The following is a 24672-nucleotide window of genomic DNA, read 5'->3' on the forward strand; positions in this document are numbered from 1 at the left end:
ACAATGGAGGCCATCAGGCCCAGCAGAAAATGTTCCAGCTGATGGATGTCAAGTGCCACAAGGCAACAAAATGTTTCCAACAGATAATTTATCCCAGATATGCAGTGGCACTGCTGGGAGAACGCACATACCAGCTTTTGTAGTCTCTATCTTTTGATTATTAAAAGGGCCAATTAGCACATAAACTGAGCTGTGAATAATGAAAGGGATTTGGAAACAGTAATCATTAAAAAGCAGGACAGTGACTGGGCTCATAAGCTGCCCTTTGTCTTCCCTGGCCTACTTGCCAAGCCCCCCCACATATCCATGGAAGAAGAGCAGCAGCTCATTAACTGTGCCATGGTACTCAGGAGCAGCCCTGCCCTGCCAGCTTCCTGCTTGCAAATATACCGAGACACAGTATTTATTTGGACTTGTCCAACTTCATATAGCATTGAGTCCCCAAAAAACCTTCTCCCCTTTGCTCTCCCAAACACCTGGGAAGACTGATCCACAGGTATTGCCTCATCTCAGTTAGATGATAGGACACCAAGCCCCGAGAAGGGAAGAGGCAACTCCCTTTTCCAGGGAAATTAAAAGCACCAAAGCTCAGCACACTACAAACCTTTCCTTGTGCCAGCTGTCCCCTAATAAGCTACATCCGACGGCAAATGATGTTCTCAGCTGCTCCCCAAGGAAACAGTTAGCAACTTTTATTTACAGACTTTCTGAAAATCCCCAGGGAAAACAATGCCAACTCCTATGCGGGACAAGGGAAATGCACATCTTCTTAATCTTTGTTGCTCTGAAGCAACAGTGATTCAGCTCCTCTGTGAACACCACTGCCTCTCAGCCACAATATTTACTATAAGGACAGCTAAATACACTCGCTGACACACAGGCAGTTCGATCTCGACCCCTGGGACAAGGGCTTCTCAGCTCTCCCATACAAGGAAACTAAGCATGGGAGCTAATCTGGACTCACTTTGCACCAGCATAAATAACGACAGGCCCACAGAAGTTGATTGAACATAAGCTTAATGAAGAAGCCACCAAAATTTCTGTAAGAAGGAATACTAATCCAGCACGTTTCATATCTCTAAATCAGAGTCAAGTAATGCTCTCACTTTCTCATCTAAAATGTACCAATTTTATTATCTCTTATGAAAAGTATGGCTAAAAAAAAAAAAATGGGAAAACAAAATGCCACAGGAAAAAAAGTCTGGAACTTATTTAGGAACAAACCAGAGATGTAATAATGAAAACAATGTCATATTTCTACTCCACTTAGCACTCTGTGAGACCTCAATGTGCCAGGCCAATGCCACTACAAAGTTCCATCTCCCAATGCCTTGCAATCAGCAAAATCAAGTAGTAGCACTGATACACCTCCAGTAATGAGATCAAAAAGCAAGACAGTCTGTTACACAGACACATTCCCCAAAACAGGGCAAAAACCTCACCTGTAAGGCTTGAAAGACATCAAGACTGAAGCCTGCATACACTTTCAGACAGGCTTTAGGCATTTAGAGCGTAACAGAAAGACAAAGGCTTTTCTGTGGTACTAGACAGAAAAAGAAAAATAGGACAATTAATACTATAAACTCTGCCACTTCAGATTCCTGGTCACCTCCAATGTTAACAACTTTTAACAATAAAAATGAGAGTCCATCAAATTCACATGGGCAGTAAACAGCTCTGAAATTAGTGTGAGGCAAGTTCCCTTGCAGAGAGGTACACACTTGAGAGAGACAATTACAGAGGAGCCAAGCAGATTTATATCAGCTGCTTTACCATTAAATCTCTTCAGAGCATTTAAAAACATTAAATTAAGACCTTATTAAAAAATTCGGCATTTTTATTTCACTAGATTAATGACACATTATTAAATTCAATCTGTAGTTTCAAACACCACCACCACCACCGCTCTATCGATGTGTAATTAAATAACTAGTCATCATTTGGGGGAAAATTTCTAGAGGCACACCAGCAAGCTTGATAAATTCAAGGAACTAACCCCTACATGGGATTTCTAGCACATATCTTTTATTATTGCCTTGCCTTTCTGTGTACAATGGGAGCATTACATTATAAAATGGTTCAACTGAAAGCTCACAGCAGGCTCCACTTCTAGACAGACTAGTTAATCATCATTTATTGGAAACTTTGCACTCGTATGTTTTGGCTTGCTAATCTTTTGCCTGCAGAAGCTTCAAGTCTGAGGGGCTTGGTCTAAACAGTAGATTGCCATTTTTGCATGAAGACAATATGAGTTTTTGTTTTCATTTTTACACAAGTAAGAGATCTAGTCCTGTTGCCACAGGATGCAAAAGAGGCATGTTGCTTTGTATGAGCTGATCTGCCTCTGCTCTCCTGAAAAGAAAGAATACACAGAAGCAACATCCACGAGGGCAAGGTGGTTTAAAGCCAATATTGGAACATGTATTTAGAACCCAATGATCCAGCAAAAGAGAAGTAGTTGCAGATCACCCTTTTCAATAAGCCAGCATAGAGCAAACTATTTAATCCAGCCAGTTCTAGAAGTGGAAGATATGAATAACTGAGTAATATAACTTTATAGTGGAATTTTTGTAACATATTTAATATCTCCTATTTCCTTAATAGCTTAAGACATAAGAAATTAAATACTCATACAATGATGTTCTCTTGTCTCTAGCTTTCCTAACCCATCTGAGAATATCCCGTAGCCTGTGAGAACATGCAATACAAAGTGTAATAACATGTTTGACTGAGCCACTGTTGAAATCCTGGCCCAGTAAAATGGAAGAAAATCCTTAACTGTAGATTATAAACCACAGCACCAGGACAGCAAATCACTTAAAATCAGATAAAATATAATAGATACATGCCTATGTGTACCCATAATAAGAAATAAGTCACTGTATCTGCATGAAGATGTGGTTTTAGCAAGTAGAGTACAAGGCTGGGAAGCCTGATTTTCCTCTGAACACCACATGATTTTGGCAATTCCTTTCTTTGCTTCCTCATCATCAAAATAACATTACCTGTGCACAACAGATATTTGATCACATAACAAAAGCCCTGGGAATTCCAGAATCAAAAGGCAAGTATAGAAGAAGGATAACAAAACAGCCCTTTTTTCTTCATCATCAGTTCCAAAACTCCCATGGTTTGGAAAGGCCATGGTAGGCAGGTGTTAGCATCACTAACATATTATTGCTGTTTTAAAGCCCAGGAAATCTATACTTTTCCTTTATTACCTTTTACAAAACCCAAACAAGCTACTGAAAGTAAGATCTGATTGTTTTTCTCTAAGAAATAAAGATTCAAAAATATTTTTATCCTGGTGCTTTTTAAAGCATCTAGGAGACTTTAATCACCTGCTGCCACTACGAAAAAAAAACCCAACAAACCAGAGTCCAAAATCTAGCTCTGAAAAAAGAAAAGAGGATAAACCTGTGTTTATGGGGTTATTTTCAGGAAATCACAGGCCCGTCCCACCTAGTGCCAGCACCATATCCTTCTTCTATAGGGACACAGAAAACATTTATGGGATAAAAGTACCAGGAAAAGACACCACAGACAGAGTCTCTGCAATGTTGTTGCTCCATGGGACAGACCTCCCCTTACATGGGCAGGGCCATCAGATACATGCACTGTTTGCATCAAACACATCTGAAACAGACCCAAATTCCCAGGTTGCTGGTTATATCCATGTAGATAAAACAAAAATGATGGGATTTTTTCCCCCCTATGCATACTCTCTGAATTTATGGCTCTTTCTCCACTCCTGATGCCAGCCAGTCACACCAATTAATAGTTTCTTTTCTCAGCTTCAGACTCAGACCTACAGACCAACTACTCCAAAATCAAAACAAAACAGAAATAACTAACTAACTAACTACACACACATACCTTTTCTCTGGAACAATGATGGCTTTTGTTATACTCTGGTACAGACTGAACACCACACTACTTCTTAAAAGTCATGCTTTATGTCATGTAAAGCTAAGAAAAGGGAGGGGAGGCAAGGGAGCAAAGCTCTTCTATTATTTATCAGCCACTGTCTAGTTTTTGCCCCCACAAGCTATTTCAGAGATCTGTGGATGCAACATCCACAGAAGATTTTTCTCTCATTAACACTTTCAACCACAATGATCCACAACAAAACACTAAACTTACACACCACTGATTTCTGCAAATTTTTGACCACAGAAATGCTGAAAAAAATCAAATTCGTTTGCCTTTATGTCATAACAGTAGACAATAGTAGCATATGAGCACTGTACATTTACTGAAGCTCATAAGTTATTGATAAGACTCTTAAAGACTAAGCTGACAAAGCCATTGCACTTTTGGTGATTTACATAATTATATTTTAGATACAATTTGCCTATTGTTCTGCTGCCTATAATCAACTTGTAAGCAAACACTGTGTTTATAACCCTCTGTTTTAACCTGAAGCAACCCAAACTATTCCACAAATGCAGTTTCATGCAAGACCAGAGGTCTCCTAAAAGGTATCTCCCTTACTTGTTTTAAAGCAGTGGGTAATCAGCAGAGAAGAATAATAACCATCATCACCTCTCTACATTACTGTTACTGCTCATTTGTTTATAGCACAACAGCACCCAAATCAAGGGCCAGAGACATTTGTCAGTTATTTAACAGACAAGGGTAATTTGGGTATTTATCCACTTGCTTGTTCTTGCTGAGAAGCTGTTTCCAAACTCCCCCGAAAGCTTCAGATGCACCAGGGCACTCGCTCTGGTGTTCATTTTCTGTTATCTGCCACAAAAACGACATCATGTTCTGCATCAGACTGCAAAAATCGTGCCCTTGAAACTCCCCTCCATCCCAGCCAGGAGGAGGCAAGCAAAGCAGTCGCCTAAGCCGAGCACTCTGTTCATCCTAAAAGGAAAAAAAAACCTTGTGCAAAACAAGAGGGGCAGGAGGGAAGTGATTCAGAGTTGCCAGAAAATTATTTCCTTGCCAATGTGAACACAAAGGAATCTCAAGCATTCCTGGATTTCGTTGCCACAGGCTATTTAAGGTAAAACTCTACCATATTTATCCTGCAGCCATCTCACTGGAAGTTATTCCCACAGGCTAGGAGAAAACAGCATTTCTTTGCAAGGACCCAACCCTGGGTTCTGTTTGGAAACAAGTACCTGCCTCAATCCTCTTCAACAAGAGACACCAGAAAAATTGCTAACGATCCTGAAGTGAGGATGGCAGAAGCAGAAAGCCTGAAAACCAGTTTGTCAAAATTGGTTTGTGGCACATTCAGTAAGTCATCCAGCCTTTGTGCCTCAGTATCCCCCCGTAATACCTAACACATCTGCATAACTGACAGAATGCTAGAAAACTCCTCCAGAAGGTAAAATGTCAGAGCGAAAGCAGCATTGAAAGACCTCCTAAAGATCTTTCAGATTAATCATAGAATAGTTTGGGTTGGAAGGGACCTTCAAAGCTCATCCAGTCCAACCCCTGCCATGAGCAGGGACATCTTCACCCAGATCAGGTTGCTCAAAGCCCCATCCAGCCTGGCCTGGGATGCTTCCATGGATGTGGCATCCACCACCTCTTGGGGCAACTTGGGCCAATGTCTCACCACTCTCAGTGCCAAACATTTCTTCCTCATGTCTGGCCTGAATCTCTCCTCCTTGAATCTAAACCCATCACCCTTTGTCCTGTCCCAACAGGCCCTGCTGAAAAGTCTGTCCCTATCTTTCTTATTGGCCCCTTTTAAGTACAGAAAGGCCACAGTACGGTCTCCCCACAGGCTTCTCTTCTCCAGGCTGAACAACCCAAACTCTCTCAGCCTGTCCTCACAGCAGAGCTGTTCCAGCCCCTGGATCATTTCTGTGGTTCCTCTGGCCCCTCTCCAACAGGTTCATGTCTGTCCTGTGCTGAGGATCCCAGAGCTGGACGCAGCACTGCAAGGGGGTCTCACTAGAACAGAGCAGAGGGCAGAATCACCTCCCTCCACCTGCTGGCCATCCTCCTTTTGATGCAGTCCAAGATATGATTGACCTTCTGGGCTGCACGTGCACATTGCCGGCTCACATCCAATCTTTCAGCCACCAGCAGCTCCAAGTCTTTTTCCTCAGGGCTGCTCTCAATCCCCTCATCCCCCAGCCTGGATTGATACTGGGGGTTGCCCCAACCCAGGTGCAGGACCTTGCACTTGGCCTTGTTGAACTTGACAAGGTTCACATAGCCGCATTTCTCGAGCTCGTCCATGTCCCTCTGGATGGCATCCCATTCCTCAGGTGTGTCAACTGCATCACTCAGCTCATATGCAAACTTGCTGAGGGTGAATGCTTTAAGTAGATGCTGTGGCAGAAACAGATCAGTGCAGCTCACTCTGTTTTCCGCATACTGCTTGGGATGCTAGAGGCACCTGCAACACCGTAACCTCAGGATACCAGAGTGACTCAGCCTCCTGAACGAGCAAATGCAGCAGGATCTGAGGGGTGAGAGAACTTTGCCTTTAGAGAAAGGAAGCGTCAGATGAACAACAGCATCCTGTAACTCCTCCTATTAGATGACTCCTCTTCATTAAAACTACAGTCCTTTTTGGCACCTGAAATGTTATTCATCAGCAGAGTGCCCACATAATTTATATATCACAAATATGATTTGGCAGAATTAAATATGAAAATATATCAAGGATTTGTTACTGAAAGGGAAGCCATTTGCAGCACACAACAGGCCAGCAGAAGAAAAGCCTGATTGCTGTGATGAATAATGTATATTGCCTGTGGTATTAATTAACCTTGTACTCCAGTAAGATACTATGAAACAATAAGGCTAATTTGAATGTGGCCCGACAGTGTCCCAATGGCATCTGGAAATCAGCCCTTGGAACACGTAAAATTTGAATTTTTTAAAATAGAAGCCCTTGCTGAATAAAATAACTTTCTGAGAGGATTGTTTTTGTTGCTGCGTGTTCACAGCCGACATTGTTTGCATGGACATACACAACACAAAACACGGAAAGGGGCTCTACAGCCAGAAGTAGTCTAGCTTGGCTTTCCACAGGCCCTCACCCATCTCCCAGAAGCACACAGCAGTGACAATGTGCCTCCAACTAAATCCTGCAAGGTCTCCGCAAACCCAGATGCCCTACAGACATATCTGCAGCACAGCTGTTGTATGGTCTTGGTTTCTCCCTGATCAGAGCCACAAAACGCTTAAAACAGCTCACTGAAAATAAAGACTGGAACTTTAGGCTAATGGTTTTATACTTCCATCCAAAAAGCCAATGCCTCTATCTGAAGATGTTGACTCTAGTTTGGGCTGGTCTTGCTTTTCTTCTAAAGCACTCATTTCCCTGTTAGCCCAAAGCTAGACATGAGATTAGAGCAAACACATAGGCCACATTAGAAGTGGAGTGTTCTTATTCACATGCACAGCACACATGAAGCACAGCAAATGACTCACACACACCAGCATGGCCAAGGACATAGATGGCACCATGCACAGGCATCTTGGTAAATATGTTTTGTAAGAGGTATTTACCATCGCTTCACAGGGAGCAAGTTGCAGGTGACACTGGTCATAGAATCACAGAATAGTTTGGGCTGGAAGGGACCTTTCAAGCTCATCCAGTCCAACCTCCTGCCATGAGCAGGGACATCTTCACCCAGATCAGGTTGCTCAGAGCCCTGCCCAGCCCAGCCTGGGATGTCTCCATGGATGGGGCATCCACCACCTCTCTGGGCAACCTGGGCCAGTGTCTCACTTCCCTCAACTTCACATATCAGGGTCTGATCTGTCATATCCTGTTTCCCAAAAAATAAGACAGGGTGTTATATTAATTTTTGCTCCAAAAGATGCTTACTTTTTTTACATGTATAGCTGCTTGGACATTATTTAAGTTGACTTTTGTATCAACTGTAACGAGGGCTTATTTTTGAAGAAGGGCTTATATGTTGAGCATTCTCAAAAATCCTGAAAAACTATGCTAGGGCTTATATTCAGGGTAGGTCTTATTTTCAGGGAAACAGGGTAGTCTTATCTTAGAAATCACATCCAAAAGAGCAGACCTTTTGCCTCACTCTAAGCACCCTTCTCTCTCAGGAATCTCTGGGAAGCCACAAAACAGTACCTTACAATATTGTGGGAGGGCAGGGTCTGGCAGGAGGTACTGTCCACCTCCCCCCTCCCCGGCCAGTGCACTGAGCAACTCTCATTTCAGAGCCTGTGAGTGGCTTAACGCCTTCACCATCAGTTTGACACAGCTCCTGTCAATGCCATTAGCCACACTCAGAGCTCAGTCAATAACAGACTCATACAATCATTTTGCTTGTCCCCAGGCACCAGATTTCCAGCTGGCAGCTATCCCACACACCAGAGAGTGAAAATCCCACACAACACACCAGCGAAAAAAAGCACCCAGAGATGTTTGACCTGACTGATCAGTATTGCACCACCAATGCATCCAGGAGGCCAGAACCCAAAGACGTCAACCATGAGGATGCCAAGCGCTGAACAAGAGACAGTTGAACACACAGCAGCCTAGGGAAGGCTTCCTTCAAGCAGGCTTGAAGCACTGACAGGCCATTTTAAATGTTGATAAGAGCACGGAGTGACCCAAAACTTCTTCCGTAGTCTTTCCAATGAAGCACAGTGCAGAAACACATGGATAAACTTTAGCCTACATTCCCCTGCATGAGATGAGAAAAAGACAACCACAAAGAGCCAGACACTCTCTGATATTCAGGGGGTCTGGAGGTCAGGATCAGACCACTACCTGAGAAACAGGTCCAACCTCAGTGACATCAATTATTATAAATTAAATTTCTATTCTATAGACTGTGCTCTGCTGGCAGTCAGTGCAATACTTAATAAAGATCTAGGCTAAAAAATAATTTAGTAATTAAAAATTATAATAAAATAGTATCAACTCCCTACCACCAAAATCAATGGCAAAATCCCCAAATGCAGAAAGCACAAGATCACACAGCAACTTGCATTTGCCAGGAAACCTGCACTCTGATACAAGTGGGTGCCACATCCAACATTCTCACCAGCACAGGCACCAACGGGATGGCTTTTGTTTTTTTTCCTCTCTGGTGTTAGCCAGACTCTCCATCTGGACCAAAATTCCTTTGCACACTCGAGCATAAGCCTGTCCTCATCTGCTGTGTGAGTCCACACTGCACTGACCCAAGCCACATCTGTAAACATTACTGCAGTCTACGTTCCCCACTGCAGGCTTTGTCTGAGGATGCTGCTGCTGTCACAACACAAGAGCAAGTCCTAGCTGCTGTGACACTTCATCTGTCTGGGTAGCAGTATGCCTGGAAGGATGACTGCCCTGTTTTGGTGAAAGTATGCAAGACAACCAAGGCCAGCTAAGCAAACTAGTTTTGACATAAGCAAAGAAAAATAATGTAAAAAGCTCTTTAAAAAAAAAAAAAAAAAAAAAAAAAAAAAAGACTTTACAAATAATACAGGCCAGGAAGGGGAAAAAAGCTTTTCTCTGAGCCCTGAGTCTGACTGAGGACTTTGTGTAGTCAAATAGGAGAAGACTATTTTGCAAGACACACACCTGCCTTTTTCTGCAGAGGTCTGCAGCCATTTCCATGTATTTCATTTCCAGGATGAGTCTCATGCTGGTCACCTGCTCTGGTACTGAAGGGGCACAAAGCGCTCAAGCAAAAAGCAGTCCCAAGATCAGGTAGTACAGGAAGAGTGAAAACCCATCACCCATATACTCACTTATTACCAACACACCCATATGCACACAAAAGCCCCAAGTAACATCCAACCTGGCACTGGTGGGTCCCATGACTATTTTTTGCTGTAGTACTCAGTAAGCCTTTAGCCATTTTTACCTCAAATTGCCTCTGCAGACACTTTGCTCTAGAAGTTTTTTTCGTTGTTTTTTTTTTTTTTTTTTTAATTCTTCCTCCTGGTGAGATAACAATCCATCTCCAGCAAGCCAACCATCGCAACTGAGGAAATCCCACTGGCACAGGGACATGGGGCACCACAGCCCTTCACAGTTAACCACAGCACCCCTCATCACCCCAAACCTTTTCCTCCAGTAATCAACATTCCATATTACCTGAGATTTATACTAATAACTGGCTGGCTGCTGTCCCAAGATCCCATCAATGCTAGCACTCTTCAAGCACAGAGCCCTGGCAGTAATGAACTTCACGGCCCTAGCTCTTGTGCTGCCTAGTTATCAGACTACCTGCAAGGCCGCTCAGCATGGGGAAGCTGCAAATCACAAGCTGCTTCCAAATACCCAATAAGCACATGCCCCGTGCTTGTAGGGAGCAGCTTTTCCTTTTGCTCTGCAGTAATTAAAAAGCTTCCTTTCCAGGTAGCTTCTGAAGGCAATACTGTGACCTTCATCACCACTGCAATGGGACAATGGACTGTGTGACTCAGTGCAGAATCTCCGATGCACTATTTGGGGAACTGGTACCACAGCAAAGTGACCCTTATGACCACACAGAAGACAAATGTTTTACTCAATGGATGCTCACCATGACTCTGGAGTTCAGTAAAGATGATGTTGGTTCACTAGGCTGGCTTGCTTTACTCGGGTAGTACCAGGCACAAATGTGCAGAGAGGACTGGAGAGTCTACTGAGGGGGAAGATGCTTTTTTATCTATACACAGAAGGTCTGGTACTCTATAACACCAGGGCTTTGGCAGCAAAAAGGATCTCCAGGCAGATATGGACTCCTCAGCACAGCTTCCAGTTGATGTGAAAGTCCTGCTCAGAGAAAGCTCCTCTAGGCCAAACACATTTTGAAGGAAAGCATCAGAAGTACAAAAGCAAGCAGCCCAGGAAGGGGTTCACAAGCACTGAGCATCCACTGAGTTCAGCATATGCTGATGACTGCCTGATGCTTTTGAAAACAAAGTTTCTATAGGCCCAAAGTACTGATTTAAATAGCCTAATTTTAAGCAGAGGTTTTCAATGGGAAAAAAAAAACCCAACAACAACCAAAAAACCCAGGTCTGTCACTAGGCCTCAGGTCGCAGGGACAGCAGACAGAGTCCTCTCCAGATGCCGGCCATAGTTGAAGAGAGAGCAAGATCCTTGTGATCTCCCACTTCTATATGGTGCCATGACATGGATGGGATGGAATACTTAGCTGGTCAGTTTTAGTCACCTGTTCAGTTTGCTCCTCCTTGCCCCTCTCACTTACGGGATGTGCATCCTTATTAGTGACCTTGCATTCCATTGCTATGTCTACCAAAACATGTATCCTACTTCAGAAAAGTGCAATTACTTAGAAGAACTTAGCTGAAAGGAAAATTCACTAGAAGAGAAACTGGTCTTGTTTTTAAGAAAACCAGGACAATAAGCAACCAATTTCCAAGGAATCCAAAGTCAAAGGTGGCAATCAGAGGAACACAACAGCACTGTGGGTAACACTCCTTTTCTCCTGCAGCATCTCTCCCATCCCATAATTTAAGAAATTCCCTAAGCTACCAATGGATACCCTATATTGAAGAATGCTAAAACCAAATCAAGTCACTACTCAACCAAATATAATTTAGTTATCTAGGATCAGACTAAAGAGCATCCCTTAAAATCTGCCCCAAAACACCTTTTGGCTAAGCAGCAAAACACAACCTTCATATTTAATTCTTTCAGGACAGATTCCAAACCCTATTTTATTTGCACTGCCCAATCTACACTTGGTATGGGGAATAAAATACGCCTTAATTGTCCTTCTGGAAGGTGACTGCACAGCAGCCACAATACAAGGAACTGTAAGGTTAAGTTAGACAAAGCAGTGGCCTAAAAGCATCGCTGCAGAATGAGGAAAGATCTTCAGAGTCATTGGGGTTACAAGCACACAAGGTAGTCCAGTAGGTTACAACGCCTTAGCAAAGCACACTAGACTCTGCATACACTGATACTGTGCCTCCTGTAATTAAAGCGAAAACACAAAACAAAGAAAAGAGTAATATTTAATTGATCCTGTTGCAACACGGTTTTGACCTGTGGAAAACATCCCCCTGCTCTTGTTAATTACATCAGCTGCAGAAAAAAACACCTAAAGACACACATCCACGCATCTCTACAGAATAAAACCTATTCCGCCTCCAGCGACAGCAGCCTTTTACTGAAATGTAGCTTTCAAGTGATTTTCTTTACATTTGAAAAGAAAATACACACTGCACAGCCAAAAATTTGGCTATTCTGACACTGGTTGGTTTTGTGCCTAATTAAAATTAACTAGGCACTTCAGCTCATAGTTATATAAACACCTATAATAAACACCTACTATGCTATACTCCCAGCTAATTTGGTTTTAATCAGAAAAATGCACAAGAAGTACGAATGATGGGCAAAGAACTTCCTGGAGGGGCAGCAGTATTTCCAAATTAAATATTCTCTATATACTGATTATTTCCATCAATATTTTTCTTGCCATGTAATCACCTCCCGGTGGAAGAATTAAAAAGAGATTTTTAATTCCTGGACCTTGCTTGCTTTCTACTTTACCACAAGGCTAAAACCACACTTGCCTTAGTCACCCAAGTCCCAGCTGGGAAGTGTCCCGAAGGATAGGCAGGATTTAGCGATACTATCTCTTTCTAGAATCTGTAACAAGGAGTTTAGAGTGAGAATTCAGCTGGCCCAAAGAGGCATGATGCAGGTTGTGGAAGGGGTGAAGAAAAGTTGCCTCTTCCACCATTAGATGGAGAAACAGAAACACTGGATGCTTTGGAGCAAAAGCCTAAAGTCCAAAACATGGTTACCCATGCAGCAGCACGTTTCCAAGAAATAAGGGGAAAGGGAAGGCAATGGCCGAGCTGCACCTGGGGAAACCACACATGCTGAATTCCTTTGTTAAAAATTAGAATTACAGAATACCAGGTTGGAAGGGACCACAAAGATCCAACCTTTCTTGGCAAAAGCAAGGTCTAGACAAGCTGGCACAGTACCCTGTCCAGCTGAATCTTAAATATATCCAATATTAGGGAATCCACCACTTCCCTATGGAGATAATTCCAGTGGCTTTACTGTGGTATAGAATCATAAGATGGTTTGGGTTGGAAGGGACCTTCCAAGCTCATCTAGTCCAACCTCCTGCCATGAACAGGGACATCTTCACCCAGATCAGGTTGCTCAGAGCCCCGTCCAGCCTGGCCTGGGATGTCTCAAGGGATGGGGCAACCACCACCTCTCTGGGCAACCTGGGCCAGTGTCTCAGCACCTTCAGGGTCAAAATTTTTTTCCTCATGCCCAGCCTGAATCTCCCCTCTTAGCTGCATTTCATTCATGAGTCAGGCCTTGGGGACAGCTGCTCTGCAGGGACACAACAGTCACCAAGCACAGCTCTGCCCCTGCTGCCTGTCTGATCCCTCGGTTGCCTTCTGCTGCCCACCAGCCGAGGGTCACCACATCTGCCTGTCCACACCTGCATGGCTGCAAAAAAACCCAAATTCCCTCCAAACACCCTTCCAGCAGCTGATCAACAGGGGGGCAATCACCGCACTGGGAAAGTTCCTTCCAACGTCTGTGCTGATTGCACTGCTCTCAGAGGAAGGTGAGTAACTCTGCATCAATCAGCCAGCAACAATCACCCGAGAACTGATTCAGCAAATAAAATTCTGATCTACATAAGCTAGCTACCTATGTCAATTAGTTTTAATTATATCCAGAATAAAAGACCTGTGAACACAGAGGTTTTCTGCAGCCTTTGTTTTCTATAAGAAATTCCCATTTCTCTTAGCATAAAAGCTCAGCTGAACTGTAACACAACACTGAACGATCAGCAAAAATATTCTTCTGTAAATGCAAAGAGGTTTGTTCAGCAAAGGTGATCAAGGGAAGAATAATCAAACAACAAACATCACTATTTAAGATAACAGAAGGGCTTGAAGCTTCTTGAGCTGCTATACAAAACAAACAAACAAACAAACAAAAACCCAACACAACACAAACAACAAAACCAAAACCCAAAACGAAGTATTTCCTCTGGCAGCAGCTCCCTTCTAAAAACAGAAAACCATACCCCAACCCATTGTCTCTCCAGCCCTCAGTAGGCACCATGGGTGAGGTAACATTGCTGAGTTCTCCTCCATTATTTTATCCACTTCTAACATCTGTAATATTGTCCATACCTTGGAGTTGGCTAAAACCAGCTCTACTCCTTTTGATGTCTCTTTAAATAGCAGCATGCACTAATTCTTGGTAAGGAGAGCCTCATCAACTCCTGCACTCATTACTTGCTTTTTCAGCTTGGCTCATTCAACATACTTCTTCATTTTTTATTACCCAAATATTTAATTATTTAATTGATTTGCGATTCAGTTCTGCAAAGAAGCCACACAAATCTCAGGCTCTGAAAAATCAATTATATCTGCAGTTACCACTCTGCAGCCCTGGAGCCACTAGCAGGACCTCATCACCACAAGTGTATTTGGGTCTCACTAACCTGACAACATCCTCTCCCTCCCAGTAGCATGAGGTCTAGAACCATTAAAGGGATAAAAAAAATAAGAACATATTGCTTTTCCCTGAGAACATATTGGGCTGAAGATGAGGACAAATACAGAGAAGTGCCAAAATGTGTTCTTTCCACAGTGACTTTATTCCTTTCCTACAGAAACTCCAAATGCTGAGCCCTGCTGTATGCAGAAGAAGCAACTAAACCAGAAATTACAATAAAACTCACCTATACCAGTGCAGGAAGAAGGAAAGTGTCAACTGGGGCAGACAATTAGCAAAAACCCTAAATGGGTGAGGCAGATTTCAACAGTCCTACATCAAGTTTTACAGCATTTTGGATGTAGCCCTCAATCCTGGTTGAACACACCCTCTGCTAAGGAGGAGACCACTACCCAGAAACTTGAAATGGGCCAAACAGACTTGAAACGAGGCATTTTCCAGCTGCTGAAAGTGCTCAGGAACATTTCCTCAAGAACCCATTCAGACAGCACCAGCTGAACCAAGGCAAAGCCAACCACCATTGGTCCTTCAGTGGCACCAAATCACCATTCTGGAAACCAGCACAGAAACTCAGACTGCTTTTATTTCCCTTATTAACTAATACAGCAATTCACTCTCATGAATAATGAACCTTAACACAGGCCCCTCGTAAACATGTCCCAAACCAGACACAATTTACCTCTAGCTGTCCCATTGCAGTTGCTGACAAATGGGCCACGCTGCCAAAGGAGGCGGCAAAAAAAAAAATAAAAAAAAAAAATAAAAAAAAATAAAATTTCAAGCAGTTTGGGTTATTTACAATAACTACTACCTAGCTGCCTATATTAATTGAGAGAGCGAGCACATTACATAAGGAGATTAGACCATGTCATATTTACAGCCTCAGTGTCCCCAGTGAGAAAAATTGCTCAGTTGTTACTGTCAGTGCCTTCTTCAAACAGGAACCCTGCTGACAAGGTGATGAATTCAGAACATCATCGCCAACTAATGATTTGTAGGCAGAAGGGATTTTAATAGTTCCCATATGTTTGTGAGGGTGACTGGGATTTACATTGTCTCTAATAAGAGAGTGTAGTCTGCTTTGTCCAGACATGACACCAGAGCTTGGAAAAAATGTCATCCTTGCACAAGAAATTTTAATAAACAAAGGCAGCCTTTTCTGGGTTGAAAATGTTTCCTGAAGCATGGTCAGTAATAGCCTGCTTATGCACCAGTGAAAGCAAGGAGGGAGATGACAAACTAAAAGGTCAGGAGTTATTTAGGTGTTTGTCAAAGCTACACCATAAAGTGCCAAGACCATAATTCTGTCAGCCAGGAGAATGGAGTGTTTCCTAAACACGAGTCAGGCTGGGGGAGGTGGCCTGGGCAAAAACAAACAAACAAACAAACCGGCATCTACAAGCACATAGCCCCTTCCTTGGTGTAACTTATACTACTTATGGGCTGCAAAGTTGAGTTTACCATCCTAGAAAATAGTTCATCCTTGTGAATATAACAATATCCAAATCAGACCACTTAACTCACACATGATATCAGCATGAGCTCCATCACGCTGAGGACAGACCTCCCCGTGGCCTAAGGCAGAATGTCTCCTGTCAACTGAGCATCTTGGAGCCAGCCAGCAGGAAACACTTGCTGTGGTGACCTGGGTTAAACACAGGACAACCAAATGGGGCCCTCTGACTTTGCCACAGGCACTCAGATCCCAATGCCCCATTGATTTTTTTTGATGGAATTTAGGGCTTTGCTACAAATGAGAACTATGGGCTTTAATGGCTCCAGAGAATTGGAGCGATACGAGTGTGCACGCCGTGGGTGATGTGTAAGACTAATTTATGAGGGTATGCCCTACCATGGAAGGGCAATGGTACAGCACTACAAAGCATCTCTACACTTCCAAATTATGCCCATGCTCCTACCCAACACAGACACATCGCCAGACACTGTCCTCTCAACTGACTAACAAAAATTTTTAAAACCCACCCATACCACAAAATGGAAAACAGAATCACAAATCACCAAGGTCTTCTGAAAGCACACGCTGTACTGCTATCTCAGCACTACCAGAAATCCAGCCACTGTAGAGACACAATAGGTTCAACAAAGGTAGCCTCAGGCTTGTAGTTTAAGCTGGCAGTTTTTTGGTTTAGGGGTTTTTGTTTCATTTGGTTTTGTTTTGGTTGTGGGGTTTTTTCCGTGTTTGTGGGGTTTGTTTTGTTTTTTTGTGGGTTTTTGGTTGGTTTTTTTTTTTTTGGTGAAGGGCAGGGTTGGGTGGTTTGGTTTCTGTGCTTTGAGATAGCCCATGCTGCTCATGCAGCAGGATTTGAAAGGTGACTAATGATTGTAGCCCTTTCCTCCAAAGATTCTTAGAGGTGACCGAAGTCAGTGTCTAGACATAGCACCCAATCAGTGCATGATATTTTGGGACACGGTATTTTTAGCTACAGTGAAGGGGATCCTTGCTGATCTATCTGACCCATATCCCTCATCTGCAACAGTCTGGATTTCCTCAGCTTGGGTCTTGGCTACTCTTGTGCAGTATCAAACACCAAGTCAGACTCTTCTTCCCACCTACATGGGAGAAGTATGATTATTGGCACAACATAGGCAAAATCAAGTTAGATTTTGCAATATTGACTATATCTGCAGGAAAAGGAGGCTATCCTGATGAAAAAACTCCCCATTTTGTTTTTGGAGAAACCTCTGGTGAACAGTCATACCTACATTTTCTCTCCAAGTCAACCCTTGAACAGGTTTCAACTATATAATCTTCAGGGGTACAGTGTGTGATCAAGGACTAAAGGATCAAAGCTACAGTTTGCTTTGGGTACATACTGATCCATCCTTTGTATCAACACTACAAATACCAACAACAAGTGCCTGGTGTGAGGCAAAGAGAAAAGCAACGCTGACTTCAGTCAGAGCAGAATCCCTCTGCCTTCCCCTTGGGTTATCCATTACTAGGTGGGTACAAGTACAAGGCAGGTAAGGTGACCAACAAATAAAAAGTTTGCAAAAAGTAAACTGCATTGCAGTCTTTACTTCTTTCCCCTTTTCTCTTTTATGCCCAAATAGGTTTAAAGCTACCAGTTACATATTTACAACAGACAGGCAAATTTTATAAACAAGGACATAGTACAGCAAGCTGTAATCTAAGAGCATATAACCTCATTTTACATCACTCTCCTTTAAAAGTTGGGGTTTTTTAGGTCTTGAGTTTTAGATACCCTAGGTCTTTTGTTCAAGGCCCTCAATGACTCGGGAGACCTATGCTGACCAGCAAGCCAGGAATCTCAGCCAGCTACTTGTGTGAAGACTTCAGCACATGTGGAAGCATTTCATATGGAAGCAGTTTTATCATTGTGGCTTTGTGCTCTGAACAGCTGAGCAGCTTTGTATTAAACTGTTCACCAGAAAGGAAAACAAATCAGCTCACACCATATCCAATATTATTACCGCCACAGAGTGATAAAAACATATTCCTTTAAAGACAGAAACAAAACACACCTTGCATAGGGAGATTAACTTGAAACATTGCATGGAACAGTCCAGAAAAAAAGAAGTCTAGCTTCTCGAATTCATAAGAAAATATCAATACTGAAGAAAAATAACATAAAACTTCAAAGAGCAGATGAAATTGCAATTATCTCATGGACCCAACAGTGCAGTGCTCGAAAGGCAATAGTGGTGAACCACATTCTCCCTGTCCATAGCCCTGTAAGCACAAGAGGGACCCATATATAGGTGTCAAGTTGCACCACATCCACCTAAGGCTGTCACAACCATTTACACAGAAACACAGAATGTTAGGGATTGGAAGGGACCTCGAAAGATCATCTAGTCCAATCCTCCTGGCGGAGCAGGAACACCTAGATAAGGTTACACAGGAAGGCATCCAGGCAGGTTTTGAATGTCTCCAGGGTAGGAGACTCCACAATTTCCCTGGGCAGCCTGTTCCAGTGTTCTGTCACCCTCACTGAGAAGAAGTTTCTTCTCAAATTTAAGTGGAACTTTTTGTGTTCCAGTTTGTACCCATTACCCCTTGTCCTATCATTGGTTGTCACCGAGAAGAGCCTGGCTCCATCCTCGTGACACTCACCCTTTATATGTCTGTAAACATTAATGAGGTCACCCCTCAGTCTTCTCCAAGCTAAAGAGACCCAGCTCCCTCAGCCTTTCCTCATACGGGAGATGCTCCACTCCCTTAATCATCTTTGACGCCCTGCACTGGACTCTCTCCAGCAGTTCCCTGTCTTTCTTGAACTGAGGGGCCCAGAACTGGACACAATATTCCAGATGTGGTCTCACCAGGGCAGAGTAAAGGGGAAGGAGAACCTCTCTCGACCTACTAACCACCCCCCTTCTAATCCAACCCAGGATGCCACTGGCCTTCCTGGCCACAATGGCACAGTGCTGGCTCATGGTCATTCTGCTGTCCACCAGAACCCCCAGGTTCCTTTCCCCTATGCTGCTCTCTAATAGGTCATTCCCCAACTTATACTGGAACCTGGGGTTGTTTCTACCCAGATGCAAGACTCTACACTTTCCCTTATTATATTTCATTAAATTTTTCCCTGCCCAACTCTCCAGCCTGTCCAGGTCTTGCTGGATGGTGGCACAGCCTTCTGGCGTATCAGCCACTCCTCCCACCTTCATGTCATCAGCAAACCTGCTGATAGTACACTCTATTCCATCACACAAATCATTGATGAATATATTGAATAATATATTCACAGGACCTCAGTGGAAGTCAGAACCCAACCCACTGCTGTCAACTCAACCAGATATGAAGGACATGAGCCAGCACTGTGCCCTTGTGGCCAGAAAAGCCAAGGGCATCCTGGGGTGGATTAGAAGGGGGGTGGTTAGTAGATCGAGAGAGGTCCTCCTTCCCCTCTACTCTGCCCTGGTGAGACCACACCTGGAATATTGTGTCCAGTTCTGGGCCCCTCAGTTCAAGAAAGACAGGGAACTGCTGGAGAGAGTCCAGTGCAGGGCATCAAAGATGATTAAGGGAGTGGAGCATCTCCCATATGAAGAAAGGCTGAGGGAGCTGGGTCTCTTTAGCTTGGAGGAGACTGAGGGGTGACCTCATTAATGTTTACAAATATATAAAGGGTGAGTGTCACGAGGATGGAGCCAGGCTCTTCTCGGTGACAACCAATGGTAGGAAAAGGGGTAATGGGTACAAACTGGAACACAAGAGGTTCCACTTAAATTTGAGAAGAAATTTCTTCTCAGTAAGGGTAACAGAACACTGGAACAGGCTGCCCAGGGGGGTTGTGGAGTCTCCTACTCTGGAGACGTTCAAAACCTGCCTGGATGCCTTCCTGTGTAACCTCATCTATGTGTTCCTGCTCTGGCAGGGGGATTGGACTAGATGATCTTTCGAGGTCACTTCCAATCCCTAACATTCTGTGATTCTGTGACATGAAAGAGAAGGAAGCCAAGACCCCACATCATCCCAGCAGCCTCAGCACGACATCCTTTCCTGCACAGCCTTACCTTGGCAGGTGTTGTTCTTCTCCTCATACCCTGCCTTGCACAAGCACTTCCCGATAGGCACCAGCCATTCCCCCTCAGCACTGCAGTGCATCTTTGGCGCCTCATCGGTCACTGAGTGGTCAACGCAGATGCCCGACACCTCGAGCAGCTGTGAGGAATCTGCTCCTGTGATGGTGTCAGGGAAGCGGGCCAGGTTGCGGATCACCGACGGGCATTTCTTGTAGTACACACGCACAGACACCAGGGCAATGCAAGCACCCACGTCCTGGAAAGCAAGGTAAAATCCCTTTTTTGTTAGTGGCCCAACATCTCTCACCTCTGTGTTTAGTTTCATAACTCTGTCGCCAAGGTCTAACTCTGTAAAGCTCTCATCAGCAGCAATGGTATCGATCTTGATGTACTGGTTTTCTTTGATGTTCCTCCCATCTTCATCATCTGATTCAAAGTAATACATGTTAAATGTTTCCTTGCAAGTCCCAAGTCCTCCTGGAAGGCTGTTACAGTCCCTCAGGGTGAATTTGAGCTCAATGAAGATGCGAGACGCCCCTTCATTAGAGATCCAGCTGGTCAGAAGCCAGTTGTTCTGATTCTGTTCCATTACTTTGCATACTTGGTATGTGTGTATCGGAGCATAGTTTTCATCCACCTCACCAATTTCTTCCCACTGTATAAAAGGGAAAAGTATTACTTTTTTTGAAAAGATACAGCTCCTACATAATGTTAGCTTTCCCATTTAAGAGCACGTCAGGATTCAGAGGTTCAGGAGGAAGTTTAGGGGAAAAAAAAAAAAAAAAAAAAAAGAAGTTTTAAATAGCAGTGCTCCATACTGGAGGCTGGATATATTCTTGACAAAATCAGATAAAAGACCCTTTAGCAATACAAAAGGAAGACAGTGAAACCCTTCAGACATTTCAAAAATGGGAAAACATACTTCTGCATTTGTCCACTAGTACTTTGTTAGGCAACAAAATGAAAGCAGATGGGGCTATGAGTTGATGAGTTGGCCTTTTCCAATGCATCCATATAGGAGATTAAAACAAACAAACAAACAAACAAACAAACCCAAAACAAAACAAAAAACCCCAAAACAAAACACACACAAAAAAAGCTGTTTACAGTCCGTCTGTCCCTGCTTCCTCAGGCTCCTTTCTACCACATCCTCAAGTCACTGTTCAATGCAATGGAGATGACCACAAGCTATTCTCCCCTGCCAACACCCTCCCAGAAAATGAGTAGAGTGGTATATGAAATAAATAGGACTTTGCTTCCTAAAAGTGCAAGTCAGAGCAGTCTCTGCTGATGCAAAGGGGAGATTACTTCCAATAAATGTTACAGGGATTTGTAAATCTTGAGCTGTTTGAGCATGCTATGCAGGTTTTTAAGCAGAGCTCCAGATGACATCTCCTAGATCTTTGTGGGAATTGTAATGACTTTTTTTTCCATTTTATTTTGGCCATACTCTGAAGTGCACCACTTTGAAGAAATGCTTTTTCCTACTCCAGCACACAACAGGATGGAACACTGCCACAGGGCCTACAACAGAAACACAGTGTTAATGTTTCACCTCTGCTTTTGAGAACTCCAGTGTCACACTGAGAGGCAGTTAAATCCACATAAAGTACAGCAAAGAGCTCAACAGAACCACTAAAGGATTCAGTTTCGTTCCTCTCCTACCTTTGACCCACTAATCTGCAAGGGCTTAACTGCCAAAGCTTCTTCCATCCTCTGCCCAGTGTTGCTGCCCACATGTAGCACAGCCACAGACAACAGCACACGTGCTAAGCATAATTTAAAGGTGCTCCAGTACAAGGTAATAGCTATATTCCAAGCTGCATATTTCCTAACGGCAAAGGCCATTTTTTTTTCCGTTGGAAATACAGCCCGAGATGAAGTTGAGAGCCTTCTCAACCCAGATGCAATTACCACAGAGCTGACAGGAAACACCCTCAGAGTCAATAGAACCATGAACTTCTCTTCAGGGAAATGCTGTTCTCAGATTTTTAAATGGAAAGAGTGGCAACAAGTGGCATTAAAACATATCCTGGCGCTACAGTCCAAAAGGAGTTACAAATATCACCAGAAAAAAAGCATTTTCTCTCCTCCCTGACCTGCAAAATTCTGCCTAATAGCACAGACTAACAATTAATTGAAGTGCTGGAGAGAAGAGCAACACGACTGGTGAAGGGACTTGAACATAAGACCTATGGGGAGAGGCTGAGGGAGCTGGGCTTGTTTAGTCTAGAGAAGAGGAGGCTTAGAGGTGACCTCATCACTCTCTATAACTACCTGAAGGGAAGTTATAGCCAGGTGGGGATTGGTCTCTTCTCCCAGGCAGTCAGGAACAGGACAAGGGGGCATGGGCTTAAACTCTGCCAGGGGAAATTTAGGCTGGATATTAGAAAGAAATTCTTTACAGAGAGAGTGGTCAGGCATTGGAACGGCCTGCCCAGGGAGGTGGTGGACTCACCGTCCCTGGAGACTTTTAAACTGAGATTGGACATGGCACTTAGTGCCATGATCTAGTAAACGGACTAGAATTGGCCCAAGGGTTGGACTCGATGATCTCTGAGGTCTTTTCCCACCCAGTCGATTCTGTGATTCTGTGATTATGCAAGGTGCAAGAGGGGAGTTAGCAATTTCAGTAAGATGTGCCCACAGCAATGCAGAGCTCACCTATACCACCAGTCTGCCAAGTGAGGAACCAAACCAAACATCTGTCATGCTAAGCAGTATTTTCATTTCAAAACACTTCCTACATGCCAGAGCTTCAAAAGGCCATGACACTGCCACGATGAACATGTTGATGCCACTTTACCTTTCCCAGTAGCACCACAGACTTAGTTGTAGATGTGCCTACAAGAGAGAGCCAGGCTTGGCCATGCAGTATCCTTGCCTAGCTTTAGGAAGAGGCAATTAACAATTAGAGAGAGCAGAGCCACAGAGAAAAAACAAACGAAAAACATGCAAGCTAGCACAAATCTGCTGCTAGCTTCTCTGTGTTCCAATAAATAGAATGGCTTTAGGTCCAGGAAATTAAAAAGCTGAGAAGCACCATTCTTCAACTACTGTGGCTAATTTAAGTGCTAAATATGCTGTACAAAATATGCTTCCAAGTGGATTAGTTTAACGTGAGATAAATGCAAAGTCTTATTTTTATCCCAGTGGCAATTCTGAGTTTGATGAAGAGGGAGTGTCTCCCTCCACCCCTCGATACAAGCAGATGTCCCAGGCAGAGGAGCTGGGGAGCACCTTGCCGTATCACCCAGGAAAGACCTTCAGGACTTTAATCCTTTGCTTCTGTTGGCTGAAGGACAGAGGATCACTCACCCAAATAACCACACACATCAACCAGCAGACAGGAGAAGTGTTTACCTCCAGCAGGAGCTGGTGAAAAAAGCATGTGAGGAGTGGAAATTGTCCAGATCAGTTTTAGCAAGCAGGAATGTGCAAGGATGGCTACGGTGCACACAGTGTAACTCCACACAACATTTATGGAGCATCTGACATGTATTCCTTTAGAGAACTGACATTTGCAGTGACTGTGAGTTGCAGTAACATCATTAGTGACCTAACTTGAAGGCATATTAAATAATAAATAAAAAAAATCACTTATCTCTTTTAATACTTGCCAGATCAATTTTCTCAGTGCTCTCCAGAGTTACAAAATAAAGCTAATTTCCATCGCTGTTCCAGGAGCTGTGTTAGCAGAAGTAAGTAGAAAAAAGCTGATTCATTCAAAAACTCAGTCCAGAGATTCTACAGGTTGCTTTCACACACTGAGAGCACTTAACACTGTGAGAAGGTCCAAGAATCAGCTTGAGCTGGAGTCTAATCTCAACTGCAACAAGTAACATATCATCTACCATCAGGCTTCCAGAGGTGCTGCACTTCCAGCACCGCACCCCAGATCAGAGCAAGTCCTGCCAGTGCCACCTGCCATCAAACCTAAAGCAATCAGCAGAGAGCAAAAGCCAGGTGCTAGCCAGTCAAGGCTGCTCTATAATTCTCAAGTGAAAGCCAACCCAATTTTATCAGAGCAGCCACTATTGTGCCAAAATCTCAGCTCTGTCATTTAATTCCATCTCCATCTTTCCTATCTGCATGTAGGAGTGCACCATTTCTTTCAGTTCTAATGCGTGCAGCCATGTCTGCCTTGCCCAGAGACCATGGGCAGCCTGCGCCCTTCTGCTTTTCCAGCCTTCCATGAGGAGAAGATGGATCACCTGCCTCGTCTCTGCTTCCCCATTGCTGCAGACATCAGACTAGCATTTCAACCAAATGATGAAAAGCTGCACAACTTACAGTTAATGAAAAAGAAAGCTCACCACGTTTATGAGACAGAATCTAGACAAAAACATTGGCATGAAAAAAAAATGAAGTGCAACAGAAAAATTGTGTAATATTATGATTCCTCTCTACAGTACATGTTTTTGAGATATAAATCCATCCTATCTGCAGGATTAAAACAAAAATGCAACATTAATTTAGTGCTAAATGTTTTCTCCATGTTAATACTCTTAAGAAGGAAAACAAACGCATTTCAACAGCCTGATGTTAAATCATTTATAGCAGACCTATTTCTGAATCAGAAAATTCCAGTACATTACTGCTGGCAAGCTAACAGAAGGTAAAGGCTGCACTCGGTTCCATCAATAGGAAGCCTGTAATTCACGCAGGCTGTTTGCCTATGGAAAGGCCAAAGATATCATACAGCTAACTAAAAATACAATAGCTAAAAAAGCGTTCAGTGGAGCAGCCTT

At 43.4% G+C, this 24672-nt stretch overlaps 1 protein-coding gene across 4 annotated transcripts in view; it reads right to left on the minus strand.

Annotated features, from left to right (window-relative positions):
- The window catches only part of EPHA5 (EPH receptor A5), a gene marked incomplete at both ends in the record, with an annotated part of 198645 nt that overhangs the window by 139393 nt on the left and 34580 nt on the right, over positions 1–24672 (minus strand). For all 4 annotated transcript variants that reach the window (XM_080343307.1, XM_080343308.1, XM_080343310.1 and 1 more), the window contains one exon: positions 19913–20576. In XM_080343307.1, coding sequence (XP_080199433.1) covers positions 19913–20576 — 664 coding nt within the window. The remainder of the gene's footprint in view (positions 1–19912; positions 20577–24672) is intronic.

This window comes from Nesoenas mayeri (genome assembly GCF_963082525.1).
Source record: "Nesoenas mayeri genome assembly, chromosome: 4".
In the NCBI taxonomy this organism is placed as follows: Eukaryota; Metazoa; Chordata; class Aves; order Columbiformes; family Columbidae; genus Nesoenas; species Nesoenas mayeri.